The sequence below is a fragment of the Rhinatrema bivittatum genome, chromosome 4 (assembly GCF_901001135.1).
Source record: "Rhinatrema bivittatum chromosome 4, aRhiBiv1.1, whole genome shotgun sequence".
NCBI lineage: Eukaryota > Metazoa > Chordata > Amphibia > Gymnophiona > Rhinatrematidae > Rhinatrema > Rhinatrema bivittatum.
In genome coordinates, this window is record NC_042618.1 from 411021730 (window position 1) to 411043187 (window position 21458).

At 43.8% G+C, this 21458-nt stretch overlaps 1 protein-coding gene across 3 annotated transcripts in view; it reads right to left on the reverse strand.

Moving 5' to 3' along the window:
• CCDC36 (coiled-coil domain containing 36) overlaps nt 1-21458 on the reverse strand; it is a 165338-nt gene that overhangs the window by 21577 nt on the left and 122303 nt on the right. For 2 of the 3 annotated variants that reach the window (XM_029601198.1, XM_029601195.1), the window contains one exon: nt 9688-9791. In XM_029601198.1, the coding sequence (XP_029457058.1) occupies nt 9737-9791 (55 nt within the window). In that variant the 3' untranslated portion in view covers nt 9688-9736. Of the gene's footprint in view, nt 1-9456; nt 9792-21458 lie in introns of those variants that run through there. The other variant, XM_029601197.1, reaches the window with a different exon arrangement.

Sequence of the window (21458 nt, forward strand, 5' to 3'; positions counted from 1 at the left end):
GCCTTGCCTTGCCCTGCCTTGGTTGTACTTCCTGTGTATTGTCCCAGTACCTTCTCATGCCCTGTCTATTTGTTCCTGCCTGACTCCTGGCTCTAACCTTGCTTCAGATATGACTACTCTCTTGTCTCCTGCCTGGTACTGACCTTTGTTTCTGACACCGACCACTCCTTTGGACTTCTGCCTACCTCGACCTCGGCCTAGACTGGATCCTGCCTACTTGCTTCCAGCCCTGACCTCTGACCATATCCTGGCTCTTTCTGACCGATTCTTACGGGACACTCGCCTAAGTTCTCCTGGACCTTGGAACCCAAAATCTCAACCTATGGTCAACGGAGCTGATATAGGTGAAGTCCCAGCTGCAGTCACAGTAAGGTCATGTCCACCAGCTGTCAGAGTGGGCCTAGTAGGTTTGCCTACTAGGCTGCATCAACCACACCACAGCCCAAAGGCTCACATCCATGACAAGTGGGGGTTGCATCCATGTTTTGCATCTGTAAACTTAAGGATTACAAATAGTAGAAGGAAAAATTTGAAGGCATGGTTAAGTCCTTCATATTTACAAACTAAGGGGGTCATTTTCAAAAGCGCTCGCACGCGAAAAGTCCCTTTTCACGTGCGATCACTAAATGGGGGTGGAGTCGGCCCCGGAAGAGGAGGAGTTGGGGCGGTGCAGGGGCCGACGCTGCGGAGACATCGCTGGCGGCGAAAGGTAAGGACCTTTATCGCCGCCAGTTTCGTGCCAAATAACTACACCTTTTACTGTGTAGTTATTTGATACGAACGATGGCTGCTGGCTTTCGCAGGCCTGCCCCGTGCTTCCCCCCCCCCCCCACCCCCCGTTACCACCAGATTTTCTATTGGTTAAAAATTTGGTGGAGACTATTTATTTTTTATTTTATTTAAAAATGTTTATATACCGCCTTTACAATTCAAAAGAATTAATCAAAACGGTTTACAACCAAACATACATAATGAATAAACTTAAAAATAAGACAAATTAAAAACTAACATTTAAAAATAATAGCACAATAAACAATCATGTCCTACGACTTTTAAACAATAAAATTAAAATTGGATTGAATGGATGAAAATTATTTCTTATGGGTATTGTCTGTTTGAAAATAGATAGTGACATTGTAACAGATAAGTGAATGTTAATTTTATGGGTTAGAGAATAAGCTGTAAGCTTTCTGAAATAAGTACGTTTTTAGTGATTTTTTGAACTGTTGTGTAGAAGAGGTAAGGCGGAGGAAATCTGGGAGTGAATTCCATAAAACGGGACCTGCTACTGAAAAAGCCCTTTTTCTATTCTGTAGTGTTGACTATTTTACTCTGTACTGTCAGAACACCCTTGGTAAAGCCCAAATGTTATTATTAATTTTAGAAATATTAATTTGTAGCCAATCATAATGGGGCGGATTTTAAAAGCCCTGCTCGCGTAAATCCGCCTGGATTTACGTGAGCAGGGCCTTGCGCGCCGGTGCGCCTATGTTCCATAGGCCTGCCGGCGCGCGCAGAGCCCCGGGACTTGCGTAAGTCCCGGGGTTTTTCGAGGGGGGCGTGTCGGGGCGGGGCCGATTGGTGCGGCGTTTTGGGGCGGGGCGCGGCGTTTTGGGGGCGGGCCCGGGGGCGTGGCTTCGGCCCGGGTCAGTCCGGGGGCGTGGCCGCGCCCTCCGGAACTGCCCCCAGGTTGCGTCTCGGCGCGCTAGCGGCCCGCTGGTGCGCGGGGATTTACTTCTCCCTCCGGGAGGTGTAAATCCCCCGACAAAGGTAGGGGGGGTTTAGATAGGGCCGGGGGGGTGGGTTAGATAGAGGAAGGGAGGGGAAGGTGAGGGGAGGGCGAAAGCAAGTTCCCTCCGAGGCCGCTCCGATTTCGGAGCGGCCTTGGAGGGAACGGCAGCAGGCTGCGCAGCTCGGCGCGCGCCGGCTACACGAAATCGGCAGCCTTGCGCGCGCCGATCCTGGATTTTAGCAGCTACGTGCGTATCTACTAAAATCCAGCGTACTTTTGTTGGCGCCTGGTGCGCCAACAAAAGTACGCGAAGGCGTACTTTTTTAAAATCTACCCCAATAGGTACTACCAGCACTCAAAATGCTTTCCTTGCCTTATATTTAATCATAGGCTATAACATGATTTAACTTTTTTTGAGTCATTTTCTTATTGCAAATAAAAAATTTTTAAAGTCATTTCTGAGTCATTTTCTTATTGCAAATAAAAATTAACTTATCTTAAAGATGCTTCATGCATGTCCATCTATAGATCGAAATGCCCCAATGCTGGTCATGTTTCATGGATCTGCATCAGGGGGCTGAAGATGGAGTGATTAAATATAATTCAACAGAACAAAATTAGATCGGTGTCAGGAAATACTTTAATTAAAGATAAAAACCAGTGTCTGACTCGGGCCGGGTTTCACCCATACAACGTGGTCTGCTTCAGGGGCTATATATATAAGAGCAACGTGAAAAAGAAGATCACAATTCAAATAATTTTAATTCCTTCACAGTAACTAGTAGAGCAGCACAAATGCACAAGTCGGTACGCTGTTCTGTACTGTAAATTTAAACAAGATTCCTGAGGTGGACAAATACAGTAGACTTCCTGTTTGCTGAGATGCTAATCGGTTTACAGACTGTGCGCTGAGTTATTGTGCTTAAGCTGATGTCTGTAGCTGCACTACTAGTTATTGTGAAGGAATTAACATTAAATGAATGGTCATCTTTTTTTTCAAGTTGCTCTTATATATATAGCCCCTGAAGCAGCCCACGTTGTATGAGTGAAACTCGGCCTGAGTTGGGTACTGGTTTTTATCTTTAATTAAAGTATTTCCTGACACTGATCTAATTTTGTTCTGGTTGCATTGCTGCTACATTGGATAGGCTTCCGTGTTGTATTTTGTAATTAAATATAATCCATCAGAGTCTTCACGCGCTTAAAGGTAGATTTTAAAAAATCCACGGGTGCATCCATGTGTGCGCGGTTCCTGGCACGCACACATAGACGCAATTATTTTATAACATGCAAGCGTTGGCACACCCATGTTATAAAATACAGTTCCCGTGAACACATGCGCACCAGATTTTAAAATCTATGTGTGCATGTGTGGGTGGGTCGGCACTTGCGCACACAGGGGGGGAATTTTGTAAACCAACACGTGGTGACGTGAGTAGGTCTTCCTCAGTTCCCTCCCAGTTCGCTCCAATTAAGGAGCGAACTGGGAGAGAACTTCTCTACATCCCTACCTAACCTTCCTACCTTTTCCCCTTTCCTCCCCGACCACTAATCACCCTAACTATTAGGTTTTGGTTTTTTTTTAATAATATCTTTATTCCTTTTATTCAGAGTGGAATATATAATTATGGATACATATAAACAGGAACAGGTTTACAACAATTTCCCCCTTGTCCAGCCTCCCTAACCCACCCCCTCCCTTTCCTCCCTCTCAGTTTTCCCTTTTGTACAGTAAAATGCGAGAGAAGAAAATAAAAACCACACAGATAAGGTTTATGCTCTTATTGATATGGTAGGGGTGATACCAGGGATATCAACGTCTTATGACTTTGGTGTACCTATGACCCGAAATCTGACCTGCAAGGTTGGGTTCAACTGGGCAAGAAAAGGTCCCCAAATACTAGATAATCGTTTGGTCACTTTGTCCCTGCATCCCAGGCACCTGGATTTAAAGTCTAGCATTAGCAAGTCTAACATTTTAGTGTGCCACATTGAGTAGGGGATTTTTTGTTTTAAAACTTACTTCAACTTCTGAGTTGAAATAACTTCCGTGTGCTGGCCAGCTGCCGGTACGCGCTTCCCGGGGACAGCGTCTAATTGCACTGTCCCAGTCCGCCCCCCTTCCTGCCTCTCCCCACCCAGACCATGCCTCCAGCCTGACCCTTTTTCAGGACCCAGCACTTCTGCGCATAACGACGGTTATGTTCGTGGCCGGGCCTGTTCTAAAATGCGTGGTGCGCAAGGCCCAGCCACATGCATAACCCTCAGGTTTTATACACGCGGCCCTTTTAAAATCGGGCTAATCATTTATTGCACATTGTAAAATCTAAAAACAAATATACAAAAAGCCACCATTAGTAAATGTTTCTAAGTGGAGCAGAGAGAAAGAATAGACAGTGCTGCAGTACTTACAGAGTTTCGTGTCTTGAACTGTTTTGGCGTCTTTGGAAGAAACAGAAAGTTGAGAAATTAGTAATGCTAATATATAGTTGAACTATAAGAATTATAAATAAACTATTTATTTATAACAGATTACTTTTTTTTAAATAATGGAATACCACTCCAAATCTAAGTTTAGTTCTAATGGAGAAACTGTGTTTAGTTTAAAAATCCAAAATTGCTCTCGGGTTTATAAATGTAACTCCAGTTTGCCTCCTTGTGGATTAGGAGAGAGATGTTCTATGATCCGCCACCTGAGATCTGCAAATGAGTGATTAAATTCCAGGCAGCGTAACACAATTGGTGCCTGAATCCTTTTATTTTTAATATAGCTCTTTGTTCAGTTAGATGGATCTTGATTTTCCTTTTGATCTTACCAATGTAAATCTTATTGCAGGAACAAATTAGAAATTAACTACAGAAGTGGTTTGGCAATCTGTTCTGTCTGAAATATATATTTTCTTGTTGGTACCAGGAGAAAGCTAACTCACACCTTCTATAGTTTTGAGTGCAAAAACTGCAATGTTCACAAGCAAAATGACCCGCATCATTGGGTCTTCTATCACTGGATTGTCTGATTTAACCACCTTGTTTTTGTAAATAGAATTTATCCATATAGGACAAATAAATAATTTTCTTGTTTGGAATTTAATCACTCATTTGCAGATCTCAGGTGGCGGATCATAGAATTTCTCTCTCCTAATCCACAAGGAGGCAATCTGGAGTTACATTTATAAACCCGAGAGCAATTTTGGATTTTTACACTAAATATAGTTTCTCCATTAGGACTAAACTTAGATTTGGAGTGGTATTCCCTTATTTAAAAACAGTAATTTGTTATAAATAAATAGTTTATTTATAATTCTTATACTCCAGCTATACATTAGCATTACTAATCTCTCAACTTTCGGTTTCTTCCAAAGATGCCAAAGCAGTTCAAGACACCGAAACTCTGTAAACACTGCAGCACTGTCTATTCTCTTTCTGCTCCATTTAGAAACATTTACTAATGGTGGCTTTTTGCATATTTGTTTTTAGATCTCTGTGCCCTGGTGATCTTGATCCTCCATCCCCAATTCCCCCATAAATTCCTCAGTGGTCCTTCTGCCCCCCCCCTCACCCCAGTGGTCCTAATATAACTGTTACCTCCTATCCCTGGTGATTCCTGAGCCCCTCCTGTGCCTGGAAAATCACCCTCTGCAGCAAATCTCTTCCCCTCCCTCCTTGGCCAATAAAGTACAGACCTCCTCTTCAAGCCAGAATTAGCTGGCTGACCTCTGCTTTGGGAGGGGGCAGGCTGGAGCAAGCTGGTGGTCACTATCTGCTGTTCTCCTTGGACACGGGTACGGGGCCTGGAATTCAAAATCATGGCCTGCTTTTTTGTCTCCTTGGGGGTGGAAGAATGGGTATAACATCACATGTTTCTCTTTACTGTCTATTTTCTCCCTCCCTCCACCACCCCCAATCCTATTCCCTCCTCTCCTTCACTCTTCTTCCTCTCCCTCCAATCCCTTTACTTATTCACTATTCTCCCCCCCCCAACCCCCCCCCCCCCCCACACACACACACATTCTCCCATTTGCTCTTTTAGTCCTTTTACCTCACCAGTGTAAGCAGCAGCAGCAGCAGCAGGTGGCAGAGTCTGGGATGATGGCATGATAAGCAGGAAGCCAACACATTCAGGAGGGCTAGAAGCAGTGGGGTTGACATTGATCCTACATTTCTTTTGACCTTGGCTGTTGTCCCTTATAACTTTCTAAATTATGTTGGGAAATTGCAAACAAATCTAAGTCATATGGCTGCCCTTATCTCAGGGTACTGCAATAAACACGTATTCACCAAAAATAACACATAAATAGTACTTTTCTATGGGACCATCATATAAACCCCAAATATTAGTATCTTTTAAAGCATTAAATGTGCTCCATCGATAACTCAGAGGGGTACGGTTTTAATCATTGGTCCAGTTTTTTTTAAGGTTTTTTTAAAGCATTTCACACAAAAAAATTATTTTAAAAAGTGCACTACTGCCATTAATCGAGGAAATAAATTCATGCCCAACACAGTACCATGTTTCGCAAAGCTGCTGCTTCAGGGGCTGGAATCAGTATTTTTCAGAATCCAAAAAATTTCTCTTTCTTTTCAGTCCCGTGATTATTTTTATGGATTGACAAGGCTGCTTGTTTCTTCAGAAGGCATTTTTACCCGCCGCAAACTCAGCAGCGGGTAAAAAAAATGGCCCACTGATTAAAACCGTACCCCTCTGAGTTATCGATGGAGCACATTTAGGGGGTCATTTTCAAAGGAGTTATGCATGTAAATGTGACATACTATCGTAGCAATTTTCAAAAGCTATTTACTCGAGTAAAGTGCACTTACTTGAGTAAATCCTATGGACAATTCAATGGCATATATTGTAGCAATTTTGAAAAGCCCACTTACTTGAGTAAAGTGTATTTACTCGAGCAAAAACCAGTTTTGCTCGAGTAAATGCTTTTTAAAATCTACCCCTTAATGCTTTAAAAGATACTAATATTTGGGGTTTATATGATGGTCCCACAGAAAAATACTATTTATGTGTTATTTTTGGTGAATACGTGTTTATTGCAGTCTATTTTTTCGTATCATCCACTAAGGCTTTTTGAATACTCTTATCTCAGGGTAAGCAGCTACAACACTCTGTTCTTCTCTGCTTCCTCTAAGGACTGTAGCTGGGGGGGGGGGGGGTCATAAATAATGCATGCCACTGCTGCCTCCCTTCTCTTTCTTCTGGGGAGCCAGAATTAAGATACAGTTCTGGCTCTGTTCTGCCTTCTTGGATCCCAGAGAAAAGGTAGCAGAATGCAGTTCTGGGTGGTTCTGCCAGAAATTAAGCCCTCTGTAATGGATACAAAATAAGGGATGAATTAACACAAGTTTGAAAGCAGTGAGCAGTAGTGCCATTCATCAAGGCCAGGGTTGAAGTTTTCACAGTTGGCACTACTGCTCACGCTTTTGCTAATTCAAAACCCTTTTTGTGTCTGTTCTTTGCTCTGCAGTGTCTGCTTTACCTTTTATGTTCATTGCAATACAGGAGCAGAAGTGCGTGGGGGGGGGGGGGGGGGGTGGAGGGGTGGAGAAAAAAGAGGGAATTGTCTAGATTAGGGAGCAGAGTGGCACTTTTCTTTTTTGTGTGTTCCAGGTTGCCTGGAGGGGAGAGACTGGAGAACAACTCCCATGCTGCTCTGCCTCTTAAACCCGAAAAAAGTGCCGGAACAGTGTTCTTGGCCATTCCCCCACAAATTAAGCCCTGAGTAGGAGGAAGGGAAGGGGAAGAATGTCTGCAGGGAATTGGGGAGAAGAGGATGAGCATATCTGGAAGGAGGTGTTTGCATTTGCCATGTACTGCCCATGGAATGCATGGGTTATAAATCTTTTTTAATAAATAAATAAATGATGCTAAACACAGAATGAGAGGGAGGTTAGTGTAATTTTAAGTGGAACTGGCTGGCTATGATATTGGAGGGGAAGCCTATCCCCCCTGGAGTCAAGTTAGGGATCTAAAGTGGTCTCCACTTAAAAAAAAATATTACGAAATTGCCATGCTGGGTCAGACCAAGGGTCCATCAAGCCCAGCATCCTGTTTCCAACAGAGGCCAAACCAGGCCACAAGAACCTGGCAATTACCCAAACACAAAGAAGATCCCATGCTACTGATGCAATTAATAGCAGTGGCTATTCCCTAAGTAAACTTGATTAATAGCAGTTAATGGACTTCTCCTCCAAGAACTTATCCAAACCTTTTTTGAACCCAGCTACACTAACTGCACTAACCACATCCTCTGGCAACAAATTCCAGAGCTTTATTGTGCATTGAGTGAAAAGGAATTTTCTCCGATTAGTCTTAAATGTGCTACTTGCTAACTTCCTGGAATGCCCCCTAGTCCTTCTATTATTTGAAAGTGTAAATAACTGATTCACATCTACTCGTTCAAGACCTCTCATGATCTTAAAGACCTCTATCATATCCCCCCTCAGCCATCTCTTCTCCAAGCTGAACAGCCCTAACCTCTTCAGTCTTTCCTCATAGGGGAGCTGTTCCATCCCCTTTATCATTTTGGTTGCCTTTCTCTGTACCTTCTCCATTGCAGCTATATCTTTTTTGAGATGCAGCGACCAGAACTGTACACAGTATTCAAGGTGGGGTCTCACCATGGAGCGATACAGAGGCATTATGACATTTTCCGTTTTATTAACCATTCCCTTCCTAATAATTCCTAACATTCTGTTTGGTTTTTTGACTGCTGCAGCATACTGAGCTGACGATTTTAAAGAATCATCCACTATGATGTAGATCCTTTTCCTGGGTGGTAGCTCCTAATATGGAACCTAACATCGTGTAACTACACCACTGTCAAATGGTCTCCAAAGGTATTGAACAACGTCATCTATTGAAAATTGTTATCTGGAGCCAATGAAATCTATCACAACCCAGGACCTGAATGGACACTAGAACTCTGCACACTGAGAAAGAGCTTGTTCAGTGTGGGCCGGATTTTAAAAGGTACGCGCGGGCGTAGAATTGTACGCACAACCCAGCATGCACAAATCTACGCCCGATTTTATAACATGCATGTGCAGGCGCACACATGTTATAAAATACGGGGTTGGTGCATGCAAGGGGGTGCACACTTGTGCACTTTGCGCACACTGAGCCCTAGGGGAGCCCCGATGGCTTTCCCTGTTCCCTCTGCCCCCCCACCTTCCCCTTCCTTCCCCTACCTAACCCGCCCCCCCGACCTTTGTTTTTAAAGTTGCGCCTGCCTATGGGCAGGCGTAGCTTGCGCGCGCCAGCCAAGTGCCGGCACATGATCTCCCGGCTTAGAGGCCTCTGGCCACGCCCCCGCCCCGAACCACCCATGCCCTGCCCCTTTATTCAAGCCCTGGGACATACGCGCGTCCCGGGACTTGCACATGTCGCCGGGCCTATCCAAAATAGGCTCAGCGCGCGTAATCCCCCTGCACGCGTAAATCCAGCTGGATTTACGCTCACAGGGCTTTTAAAATCTGCCCCTGTGTGTATGAGAGAGAGAAAGGTTCTGAATATTGCTAACATTCTCTTTTTGTTTAATGTTTAAAGTTAAAGATAACAAAGAAAGCTGTGAGCATAGCTAGCACATTACAGCATAAGGCAATAAAGTCTACTTCTATTATCCGAGGTATACCAGAAGCAATACTAATAGAAAAAGTTAAAACTAATTTTCTTTTGCATTCATTTGCACTTTTATTTTTAATTTCAACCACAACTTTGCTAAAACAGAACTTATTGATCATGTCACAATTTGTGAAACATTTGCATGTCTCTAGTATTATATAGCTCTTTGTCTAGAAGATTTTTCTTTTATGAACTTTCTAGCATTGAGTTTAACATACAATTCTAAAACTGAATTTTTGGATTCTTAGTCAACTGTGTTAAAATAAAGAAAAACAATCAAGCAAAGAGATAAAACAGATAATACTTCAGTTTTTGTACTTACAGAGACAAATTTGTTCTCCATCTCTAATAATGCCTGTTCTACAGAGCTTTTAGCAGTCACAGCATTCAATATTGATCCATAATATGAATGAATATTCTCTTGAACTAAGTAACAGACACAATAAAAATTACATTAATACTGTACAATAGCAATGATAGTAAAATATACAGTAGGCTGCAGATCTGTACAATAGCAATGATAGTAAAATATACTGTAGCCTGGAGATCTTGATCACTTATTGAAAACTTCAAGCTTATTACTACCTCACAAACTTATTATGCAATGCCCATTATAAGAGTGCATACAAGTCATTCAAACAGCAATGCTACACTATTATTTTTTCCCCTGGTTCAACAGAAAAAAGTAGTTTATGCGAATGTAAAATGTCTCTCTGTGTTGCAGTTTAGTTTTTTATGTCTGAGTTCCCTCTCCCCAATTAACTTTGGAAGGGCTAGACCTAGCTGCACCAAACTTTGTGTGGAGGTAAGTCCTTGGGGGACATCAGACTTTTCCACTTTTCAAAGTTGGAGAGTGATTCAGAAAAAAGAAATTCATGGGGGGGGGGGGGGGGGGGTTCAATTGAGGCTTCTACCTGTCTTTTAAGTACATGTAATCTAAACATTCTGAAAACCAGAACAATGATTTCACAGGTAATAAGACAATTTTGAGATTTTCACTACCCATATATATGTTATTAATATCTCAACTAAATATATTCATGCTGCAAATTTGCTGATTTAATTTTCTTAAAGATTACATTTCAAGAGCCAAGATGGCCACTCACTGAGAGGCTGGGCTGGAGCACTCTCTTCGTTGCCTGTTTTCTTTTTTCCACAATGCCTGATACGAAGATGAAAGCCAAATTGAAGGAATCTGCCCAGGCTTTTATTTCGACAGGATTCCTGCAGCCTTGGACTGAGGCCTTCTTTGCTCCGACATCTATAACAATGCCGGCAATTGCCCTTGCGGATGCTGACATGGAGCGAACGCCGACACCGCAGGCTGAAGAAACATCTTTAAGTCCCGTGCCACGCCATCTCCTCCATTCAGCAAGACGCCTGAGGTAGCGGAGCCGAAACCAGTAAGCCCCGTAGTTGAACGGGTGACTCTGGCACCAAGGGGGTACCGCTACAATGGCAGCTGTAGATCTAAGTTTTATGGCTTCATCGAAGGGATTAGATGGAGGAGTTTTTTCCACCCCTGTTCAAGGAATTGTATCCGATACTCCCTTGATGCAGCCTCTGTCTTCGGTACTTGGAGGGGATCTGGCTCTTAACAACACTTTATTGAGCAAAAGTGGCATCGATTCCAGGTTAAGTTTGGCTCCTAAGGTAACTTTAATTAAACCACCAGTTATTACATTGGACTCTGTCTGGAATGTCTTAGCTTCCTTGGAAGCTGCTATTTCTTCTTTAACAAAAATTACTTTGGACACTAATCAGCATGCCTCTGCTATTGATAAATTTGTTTCTTTATATGGGGGGAAAATTGAAGCTCTGGAGTCACAAATGTCTACAATTGAGAAAATACAAAATGGTTTGGTTCAATCTGATTTAATCTACTCCAAGAAACTAGAGAATATTGAAAATGCTATGAGAAGTCTGAATCTGCAAGTTCTTAATTTTCCAATTACCAAATTGATTTCACCATTGGAATTTTTTAAGAACTATATTTCACAAGTTCTAAAGATTTCTAAGGAGGCGATGTCTGTTATCACTAAAGTGTATTATTTGCCACAGCAGATCACTGGCACTCGTGAACATCAGGAACAAGATTCTTCTTTGAATTTAATGGATCTTCTTGAATCATCACAAGAGGTCCTTATATCTAAAAGAGGAACTTTATTGGTGTCTTTTGCTTTTCATAATAATAGAAATACTGATCTCAGATTTTTCTTGCGAAACATGTTACTGCCATACTGTGGTCAGAAGATATGGATATTTCCTGATATAACTAGGATAACCCAAGATCACAGGAAGAAATTTCTTTGTATGCGATCTGAGATTTTGTGCTCAGTTCACATTGAGATATTCATGTAAATGTTATATGAAACATCTTAATGTTAATTATGTGTATTTTTAACCTTCCCAACTTAGATATTTCCTGGATTCACATGCCCAAAAAGCTCCTTAAGATGACTTGACAATTTTGAAATGATGATGAGTCTTGGTTTGCTTCTCTATTTATTTTTCATCATTTTAGTGTTAATCGCTCTTTTTTCCTTCTTGGTTCCTTTTTTTTCCTAATTAATTATATAATCGTTTTTCTTTTGTCAATATGACGCTGTTCAATATATTTGATTTGGAATATCTCTCACTTTTCTAGTACAAGTATTCTTGTGTTTAAATTGTAAAATTCATAGATAATAAAAAAAAGATTACATTTCAAACTATAATCTCTCCGAACATACACATCCAGAAAATTATTGATTACAGAATTACAAGTAGAAGGTGTGACATTCTAGCAGGGCCTATGGAAGGGTGTCCAGCTGCCCTAGGCAGTGATGCCATCACGTGATCTCTCTCTCTCTCTCTCTCTATACCCACAACAAACAACCCCAGCTCCTCAAAGAAATACATACCCCAAAATGAAAAACACCTCACCCACGCCACTTCTCATTTCATTCCTTTCAAAACTGCTGCCCTTACCGGCCACTCTGCCGCACCGCCAACTTCCAGTGCCCTAGGCCATCGCCTACCTCTGTTTAACTTCCACCCCAATCGATTAGGAATGCTTCCTGAACTAATCTGAGATTGCTGAGTAGAATTCAGGAAAATTTGTTGAGTCTTCTGCTTTGCTATCTGTGAATAGGTCGATTAACAGCAGACCCCATAAGCTGAATATTTTGTTGACTATTGATTGTTGCAGAGACCACTTGTATAGGCAAAATACCCTGCTGAGGCAATCTGCCAGCATGTTAGAGATCCCTGGAAGATAGATGGCTTGTACAGCAGCTCAATTACTGACCACTCCTTGTCAAATTTTTAATGTTTCCTAGCAGAAAGTCCATGACCCTACATCCCCTGTCTGTTGACATAAAACATTGCAACTTGGTTGTCGGTTTGAATCAAGATATTCTTTCCTTGAAGAAGACATGTGAACATTCTGAGACCGTATCTTAATGCTCTTAGTTTCAGCAGTTTGATTTGAAAATAGCTTTCCTGAAAAGACTAAGTGCCCTGGGTCTGACAGGATTCTGTATGGGCATCCAATCACTTTGTGGAGGTATCCGTCACTAGAGTTACTTGATGGAGGTCAGCATGAAGTGGAGCTCCTTCCTGAAGAATGTGGGGGTTTAACCACCAGCACAGTTCCCAATCCATGTCTCTGGAAACCTGTGCTATTGTTGTCAGTGGTTGAGTTAACTGATCCTACTGACTGTGCAGACCCCACTGCAAATAAGACATATGAAGGCAGGTTAGTAGAACTACATGAATGGCCACCATCATGTGACCTAAAGCAATGACAGACTCTCTAGCTGTCAAGCGCTGAGAGATTAGCAGCTTGTAAATAAGAGATCTTATAGTGCTCGCTTGATCTGATAGTGAATCTATCCATGCTATGATAAATTATGAAGTCTATATTCAGACACAGTTCAGTTTATTTATTTTATTTATTTATTTTTATTTAAAAGTTTTTATATACCGCACTAGGGGTAGGTATCTATCCATCTTAGCGGTTTACATCATAAAACACACATAATATTTGACATACAGTAAAATACTATAAAATTACAAAGTTTACATTCATTTACAACTGTATATTCCGTAATGCTTAAGGGTTTGAAAACAGAGTTGTTATGTTCATTTTGTTATGTTATAGGCACAGGTGAATAAGTAAGTTTTCAGAGCTTTTTTGAAATCATTACGATTTTCTGTTATTCGAATATACTCCGGGATAGAGTTCCACATTGTAGGGCCTGCAATTGAAAATGCTCGTTTTCTGGTTAGAGCTAGGCTTGCAGCTTTTACTGTGGGTATTTCCAACATGCATTTGTTTATTGATCTAAGTTGTCTGTTTGGATTATATAGTCTCAATAGTGAACAGAGCCAGATTGAATTGGGGTTATATAACAGGTTGTGGATTGTGGTCAAAATTTTGTAAGAGATCCGGAATGTCATTGGAAGCCAGTGCAAGTGATATAATAGCGGTGTGATATGGTCTCTGCGTGAGGCGTTACATAGCATTCTTGCAGTTGCATTTTGCACTAGTTGCAATGGTTGTATTGATGATTGCGGTAGACCGAGATATAATGCATTGCAGTAGTCTAATGTAGTCAGTATCAAGGATTGAGTTACAAGGCGAAAATCATTTGGTAGCAGTAATGGTTTTATTTTTTTCAGCATATATATTTTGAAAAATGATTTTTTCACTATGTCAGATATATTTTTGGATAGAGATAACCTGGAATCTATGATTACTCCTAAGTTTTTTGCGTGTGGTTTGATCAGGATTTTTTGTTTTTCAAATGTAAAAGACTGGGGTGGTTGATATGGTGAGTCAGGTATTGTTGATAAATAAATCAGTTCTGTTTTATTGGTATTTAGTTTTAGTCTGTTGTGAGATAACCAAGTTTTTATTGTGGATAGATATAATTGTAACAAGGAGAATGTTTTTGACCAGGATTCAGTGAATGGAATTATGAATTGGATATCGTCTGCGTAAATTTTGAAGTATAAATTCAGTCCTGTTAGGAGGCGACACAGTGGTAGAAGGTAAATGTTAAACAATAAAGCGGAGAGCGATGATCCCTGGGGTACACCTGTTTTGGTTGTGTACCACTCTGATTTGTATTTACCTATGGAAATTCTTTGTGGACGGTTTGAGATGAATAATGAAAACCAATGTAATGCTGAACCAGTAATACCAATTTGAGATAAGTTGTCTAACAGAATATTGTGATTGAGAGTATCGAACGTTGCTGATATATCAAGTAGTACTAATATGTAATTTGTGTTTGCGTCGAAACCCCTCAGGATCGTGTCAAAAGATGAAATTAATAGTGACTCCGTGCTATAACCTTTTCTGAAACCATGTTGATTATTGTGGAAAATGTTGTTTTCTTCAATGTATTCAGAGACTTGATGCAGTACGACTGATTCCAGTATTTTTGCAATGGAAGTTAAGGTAGCAACAGGTCGATAATTGGTAAGGTCCGAAGGATCATGATTTTTCTTTTTTGGAATTGGAAGAACTGATGTTTGTTTGAGTTCTTTTGGAACGAATCCCTGAATCAGGGAAGCATTAACTATATTTGCTATAGACGGGGCAATCTGGTCTTTTATGTTCCTGAGTACGTAACCAGGGCAGGCATTAAATGGGCTATTCGAAGGTTTTGATTTGGTTAATATTTTGGTAATCGTGTTATGATTGATTGGTTGAAATTCTGATAATATGCAGTCTAATTGAAATGATTTTGAAGATGGTAATGGTAAAGAATCAAATTCAGTTAGCAAAGTTAGCCGGATAAACTAATCTGGCTAACTTTGGAGGCATATTCAGTAGTGCAGCTGCACAAATGAATATAGCCAGATATCTTAATTAGTTAGCGAGCTAACTATAGCTGGCTAACTTTAGGACAGCTCTTTCACCCAACCAGACTTAGCAGGCTAAGTTAACCAGCTAACTCTAATATTCAGAGTTAGCTGGTTAACTCAACTCCTTCCAATTTTGCCCCTGGACTGCCCCTAACGTTTCCAGCTAAATTCTATCTGCCTTACTTATTAGCAAGATAGAATTTAGCTGGATAAAGGCTGAATTTAGCCAGATAAGCCATTTAGATGGATAACTTTTCAGTTGTATTGATAATGGGAAGAATCCACCTTGAAGTGAAGGTAGCACCAGTGGGAGGGATGGATGGGTATATAAGCATATAGCAAATGTTGCTTACCTGATGTAACAGGTATTCTCACAGGACAGCAGGATGTTAGTCCTCACAAATGGGTGACATCGAGGATGGAGCCCAACCACGGAAAACTTCTGTCAAAGTTTCAGGAACTTTGACTGGCCCCTACTGGGCATGCCCAGCACGGCACCAACCCTGCAGCCAGCAGGGGTCTCCCTTCAGTCTTGTTTCAAAGCTACAGGCAGTGCCGAAAATAAAATAAAAACGAACCCAACACCGCGGGGTGGCGGGTGGGTTTCGTGAGGACTAACATCCTGCTGTCCTGTGAGAACACCTGTTACATCAGGTAAGCAACATTTGCTTTCTCACAGGACAAGCAGGATGGTTGTCCTCACAAATGGGTGAGTACCGAGCTGAGGATGTCTGAACATGCACCAAATGTATCCAACGGCGTGCAACAGGCACAATAACTGGGGTGAAATTTGGTAGAGGGCATCCGCACCCTACCGGGAGGTGGAAGGGTGTTGGTACATCATGCTGGAAAAAGGTTACGCAAGACAGACTGGCCGAAGATGGAATCCTGTCTTCCAGCTTTGTCCAAGCAATAATGGGCTGCAAATGTATGGAGGGAACTCCAGGTGGCAGCCTTGCAGATGTCAGGAAGCAGCACCGATCGAAGGTGTGCTACTGAAGTCGCCATGGCCCTCACAGAGTGTGCTTTGACACGGTCTTGGAAAGGAATGCCAGCTTGCTGATAGCAAAATGAGATGCAGTACGCCAACCAGGAGGAAAGAGCCTGCTTACCCACAGGTTGCCCTAACTTGTTAGGATGGAAAGAGACGAATAATTGAGTGCTCTTCCTGTGGGCTACTGTACGGTCTAGATAGAAAGCTAGAGCACGTTTACAGTCAAGGGTATGCAGAGTCTGTTCCCCGGAGTTGGAGTGGGGCCTGGGAAAGAAGATAGGTAGTATGATGGATTGATTGATATGAAACTCCGAAACTACCTTAGGTAAGAATTTAGGGTGAGTGCGGAGTACCGCCTGGTCCTGCAGGAGTTTAGTGTAAGGCGGATAGGTAACTAGGGCCTGTAATTCACTAACCCTGCGAGCTGAAGTGATAGCCAAAAGGAATAACACTTTCCATGTGAGATATTTTAGGTCACAGGAGTGAAGAGGTTCGAAAGGAGGTTTCATAAGGCGACCAAGAACCAGATTAAGGTCCCAAGAAGGGGCCGGAGGGCGTAAAGGTGGCTTCAAATGGAGCAAGCCTTTAAGAAAGCGTGTTACAAGGGGTTGTACTGAAATAGGGACACCCCCGATACCTTTATGGAAGGCGGCCACCGCACTGACATGCATTCTAATGGAAGAGGTCTTTAGACCTGATTCTGATAGATGCCAGAGATAGTCCAAGAATTTAGAAATTGGACAGAAAAGGGGATCAAGGGACTGAGAAGTGCACCATGATGTATACCTTTTCCATTTGTAGGAATAAGATTTTCTTGTGGAAGGCTTTCGTGAAGCGATCAGGACACGAGAAACGGAATCCGAAAGGTTAAATGGCTGAAGGACTAAGCTTTCAACATCCATGCCGTCAGGGACCAGGCTTGGAGGTTGGGATGGAGGAGGCATCCATCGTTTTGAGTGATCAGATGCGGGTCCTTTCCCAGAGGAATGTGCCTGCGGATGGAGAGATCCTGAAGTATGGGAAACCACACTTGGCGTGGCCAGTGCGGTGCTATCAGGATCATAGTTCCCCTGTCCTGACGTAGCTTCACGAGAGTCTTCGACAGAAGAGGAAGTGGAGGGAATGCATAAAGCAGACCGGTTGTCCACGTGAGGGAGAATGCATCCCTCGGCCGAGAGTGCTGGCTCTGAATGAGAGAGCAGTAATTGTCCACTTTGTGGTTCTGAGGGGACGCAAAGAGGTCTATATGGGGATAACCCCATTTGTGAAACAGAGAGGTCGCTACCAAGGGATCGAGTGACCACTCGTGTGGTTGGAAGACACGGCTCAGCTGGTCTGCCAATACATTGTCTGCTCCCGGCAAGTAGGTGGCCCTGAGGTACATGGAGTGGGAGAGGGCTTCTGCCCAAATCTGCGCAGCTTCCTGACACAGAAGGAAGGAGCCTGTGCCTCCCTGCTTGTTTATGTACCACATGGCCACCTGGTTGTCCGTCTGAATTAAGATTGTGTGGTTCGATAGGCAATCTTGAAAAGTCATGAGAGCATATCGGATTGCTCTGAGTTCCAGGAAATGTATCTGGTGTTTGGCTTCCTCTGGTGACCAGAACCCTTGAGTTTGTAAATTGTTTACATGGGCTCCCCAACCGATGTTGGAAGCGTCGGTGGTGAGGATTACCTGAGGGTCTGGTGGAAGAAAAGGCAAGCCCTGTAGGAGGTTGAATTGATTTGTCCACCAGGCAAGAGACAGACGGAGTGCATCGGTGATGCGAACAATGGAGGACAGAGGCCGAACAGCTTGGGCCCATTGCAATCTCAGAGTCCATTGCATGACTCTCATGGCCAGGCGGGCCATGGGAGTCACATAAACTGAGGAGGCCATGTGTCCCAGTAGAATGAGGAATTGGCGAGCTGTTGCTGTGCGTTGAGACTGCAACTGGCAAGCTAGGGACACAAGGATTTGAACTCGTTGGTGAGGAAGGAAGGCTTTGGCCTGTAAGGTGTCCAAGTCTGCCCCAATGAAGGATAAGGTTTGAGATGGGACTAAATAGGATTTCTCATAATTGACAAGAAACCCTAGAGAAAGTAGAGTTTGAATTGTCAGGGTCAGGGAGGACTGAGCGATTTGCTGGGTTGGGGCCCTGATTAACCAATCGTCCAGGTAGGGGTAGACGTGGACACCTTCCTTCCTGAGGAACGCTGCAACCACCACGAGGCATTTGGTGAAGACCCGTGGTGCGGATGCCAGGCCGAAAGGTAGCACTCGGTATTGGTAGTGATTTCGGCCTACTAAAAAACGGAGGTATTTGCGATGAGATTGAGTTATCGCAATGTGAGTGTAGGCGTCTTTTAGATCTAGAGAGCAGAGCCAGTCTCCTCTTTGCAGCAGAGGGAGAAGCGAGCCCAAGGTTACCATCTTGAACTTCTCTCTGTAAAGGTACTTGTTGAGGGCCGTAGGTCCAGGATTGGTCGAAGTCCTCCTGACTTTTTTGGGATCAGAAAGTACCTGGAGTAGAACCCTAGTCCTTGTTGTGAGAGAGGAATGGGTTCTATAGCGTTTGACTGGAGGAGAAGGGATACTTCCTGCTCTAGAAGAACAGAGTGATCGGTGAGTCTCCACGCCTGTCGGGGTGGGGAGTCCGAAGGGAGAGACAGGAAGTTGAGGTGGTAACCCTGTGCAATTATCGCTATCACCCATTGATCTGTGGTGATATGGTGCCATTTTTGTAGAAAATGGCCTAACCGACCTCCTACTGGTATGGTTGGAAGAGGGATGTGGCATCTGCTCTCTAATTGAAAGTCAAAAACCCGATGCAGGGCCAGGTTGTGGAGCTGCTGCGGGCTTTTGTTTTCGAGACTGGTGAGGCTGAGTTCTATGGTAAGGCCTCGCAGGCTTAGACTTGGCTAGTGGGGGATAATACTTCCGTGGACGGAAGAATGACTTTTTTGAGTCCTTCTTAAATGGTTGTTTAGAAGGCAAGTCAGAAGGAATAGATGAGAGCTGTTTAAGTGTCTCATGATGATCCTTTAGTTCAGCAACAATTTGCTGAATTTGCTCACCAAATAAATTATCCCCTAGACAGGGCAAATCAGAGAGCCTGTCCTGAACTTCCGGGCAAAGGTCAGACGACTTAAGCCAAGCCCAGCGTCTGGCAGAGATGGCCGTAGCAGAAAGTCTAGTGGAAGTATCAAAGATGTCATAAGCTGTTCTTATTTCATGCTTCCCAGCTTCAAACCCTTTATTTAGTAGGGATTGAAGCTGTGGCTGGAACTGCTCTGGCAAGGCATCTGAGTACTCCTGCATTTGTTTCAGGATGACCCTATTGTATTGGGTCATATATAATTGATAAGAAGCTATTCTGGAAATCAGCATAGCTCCTTGGTATACTTTCCTACCTATACTATCTAGGAATTTATTTTCCTTAGTAGGAGGTATGGAAGAATGTGGCTTTATTCGTTTAGCTTTCTTTTGAGCTGATTCTACCACAACAGAGTGATGGTCTAATTGTGGTTTCTGAAAGCCAGGTGCTGACTGTACGAGATAGGTAGAGTCAGCTTTTTTGTTTACTGAAGCAACAGATCCAGGGGATTCCCAATTCTTTTTTAGAAGGTCCAGAAAAACCTGATGAATTGGAATAGAGGTGATGACTTTAGGGGCATCCAAGAATTGGAGCAACTCCATCATCTGGTGCCTGTCATCTTGTTCAGATTAAAGCTGAAAAGGGACCAACTCCGACATTTCCTTCACAAAATTTATGAAAGAGAGGTCCTCAGGAGGGGAACGCTTTCTACTCTCCACAGGAGAGGGTGGTGAAGGCAAATCATCGGTGTCAGTAGAGGTATCATCACCCCAGGTGTCATAAGGATCAGGATGCTGACATGTAGGACCATGAGGGGGCTGTGTACCTGAAGGCCCCGGTTGAGGCTCCGAGAAATTCGAAGGAATTACCGGGGGCATCGAGAATGTTATCGATGGAATCGGTGTCGGCATCGAAGGATTCGGCGCCGACATCGAAATTATCGGTGGAGCTGATGTGCGTATCGCCCCCAAGGAGAGTATTGGTGGCGAGGGACGACAAGGCACCGATGGAACTACCCCCGAAGGGGGAATTGAGAACGGTGTTTCTCCACCTGATGAGATCGGTGACCCGGGCATTACCGGTGGAAGGGCCCTTGTAAGCGCTTCCATCCGAGCAAGCAGCGGTGCCAGTGCTGCTGGAATCGGGTCGGTGGCCGGTTCCACGCTCGGTGCCGGGGTCGGTGCCGAAGGAGTCTGGAACTGTAGCATCGCCTTGTCGATAGCCTCCTGGACCAGCCAGTCCAGTTCTGCCCGGAGACCTGGGGTAACAAGACCTGGCTCTACGGGAGAGGGAGGCGGAGGCTGAGCCGGAGGGACCACCGTCACCGGTGGAATCGCGGCTCCCAAACCCCGGAGGGGTGAGGGTTGCCTCGGTGTCTGCGAGACAGGAGTGGACGGTGCCACTTCTGGTCGAGACTTCTTCGAAGGCGGCTCGGACAGTACTGAAGTCGATGACTTTGATTCCTCGACGGTCCGAGACTTATGACGTCGATGGCAATGTTTCTCTTTCCGATCCCCTCGATCTTCGGGGGAAGGGACAGGAGTCGATGGCCGTGAAGACGTCGATGGCGGACGGTCACCGGTAGACTGTCGATGACGATGAGACTTCGACGGTGCCGGTTCCGATGACGTCGATGCAATCGATGGCGTCGGAGTGTGAGCATGGAAGAGGAGTCCCATCTTCTCCATTCTGGCCTTGCGACCTTTTGATGTCATTAGGGCACATTTGGTGCAAGTTAAGACATCATGCTCACTCCCTAAACACAAAACACAGACTCTATGTGGGTCTGTGATGGACATAGTACGCGTACAGTCTGGGCACCGACGGAACCCCGACGCCATGGCCATAGGCCAAAAATTTAGCCGCGGGACGGTCGACTGCCAATAGGCCTCGAGGGTCAAACTTGACGGTAGTCGACAAAAAACAACGGCAAAAACTTACCGAAGTACCGCGGAGGAAAAATTGAAGAAGGGAGACCCCTGAGGGGCAATTTTTTCTTCAAGAAAGTAGTTGAAGAGATTCCTGTCAGGAATGTGGTAAGAGCTCCTTAACCGCGTGGCAACTGCTACGCGGAAAAAAGAAGACTGAAGGGAGACCCCTGCTGGCTGCAGGGTTGGTGCTGTGCTGGGCATGCCCAGTAGGGGCCAGTCAAAGTTCCTGAAA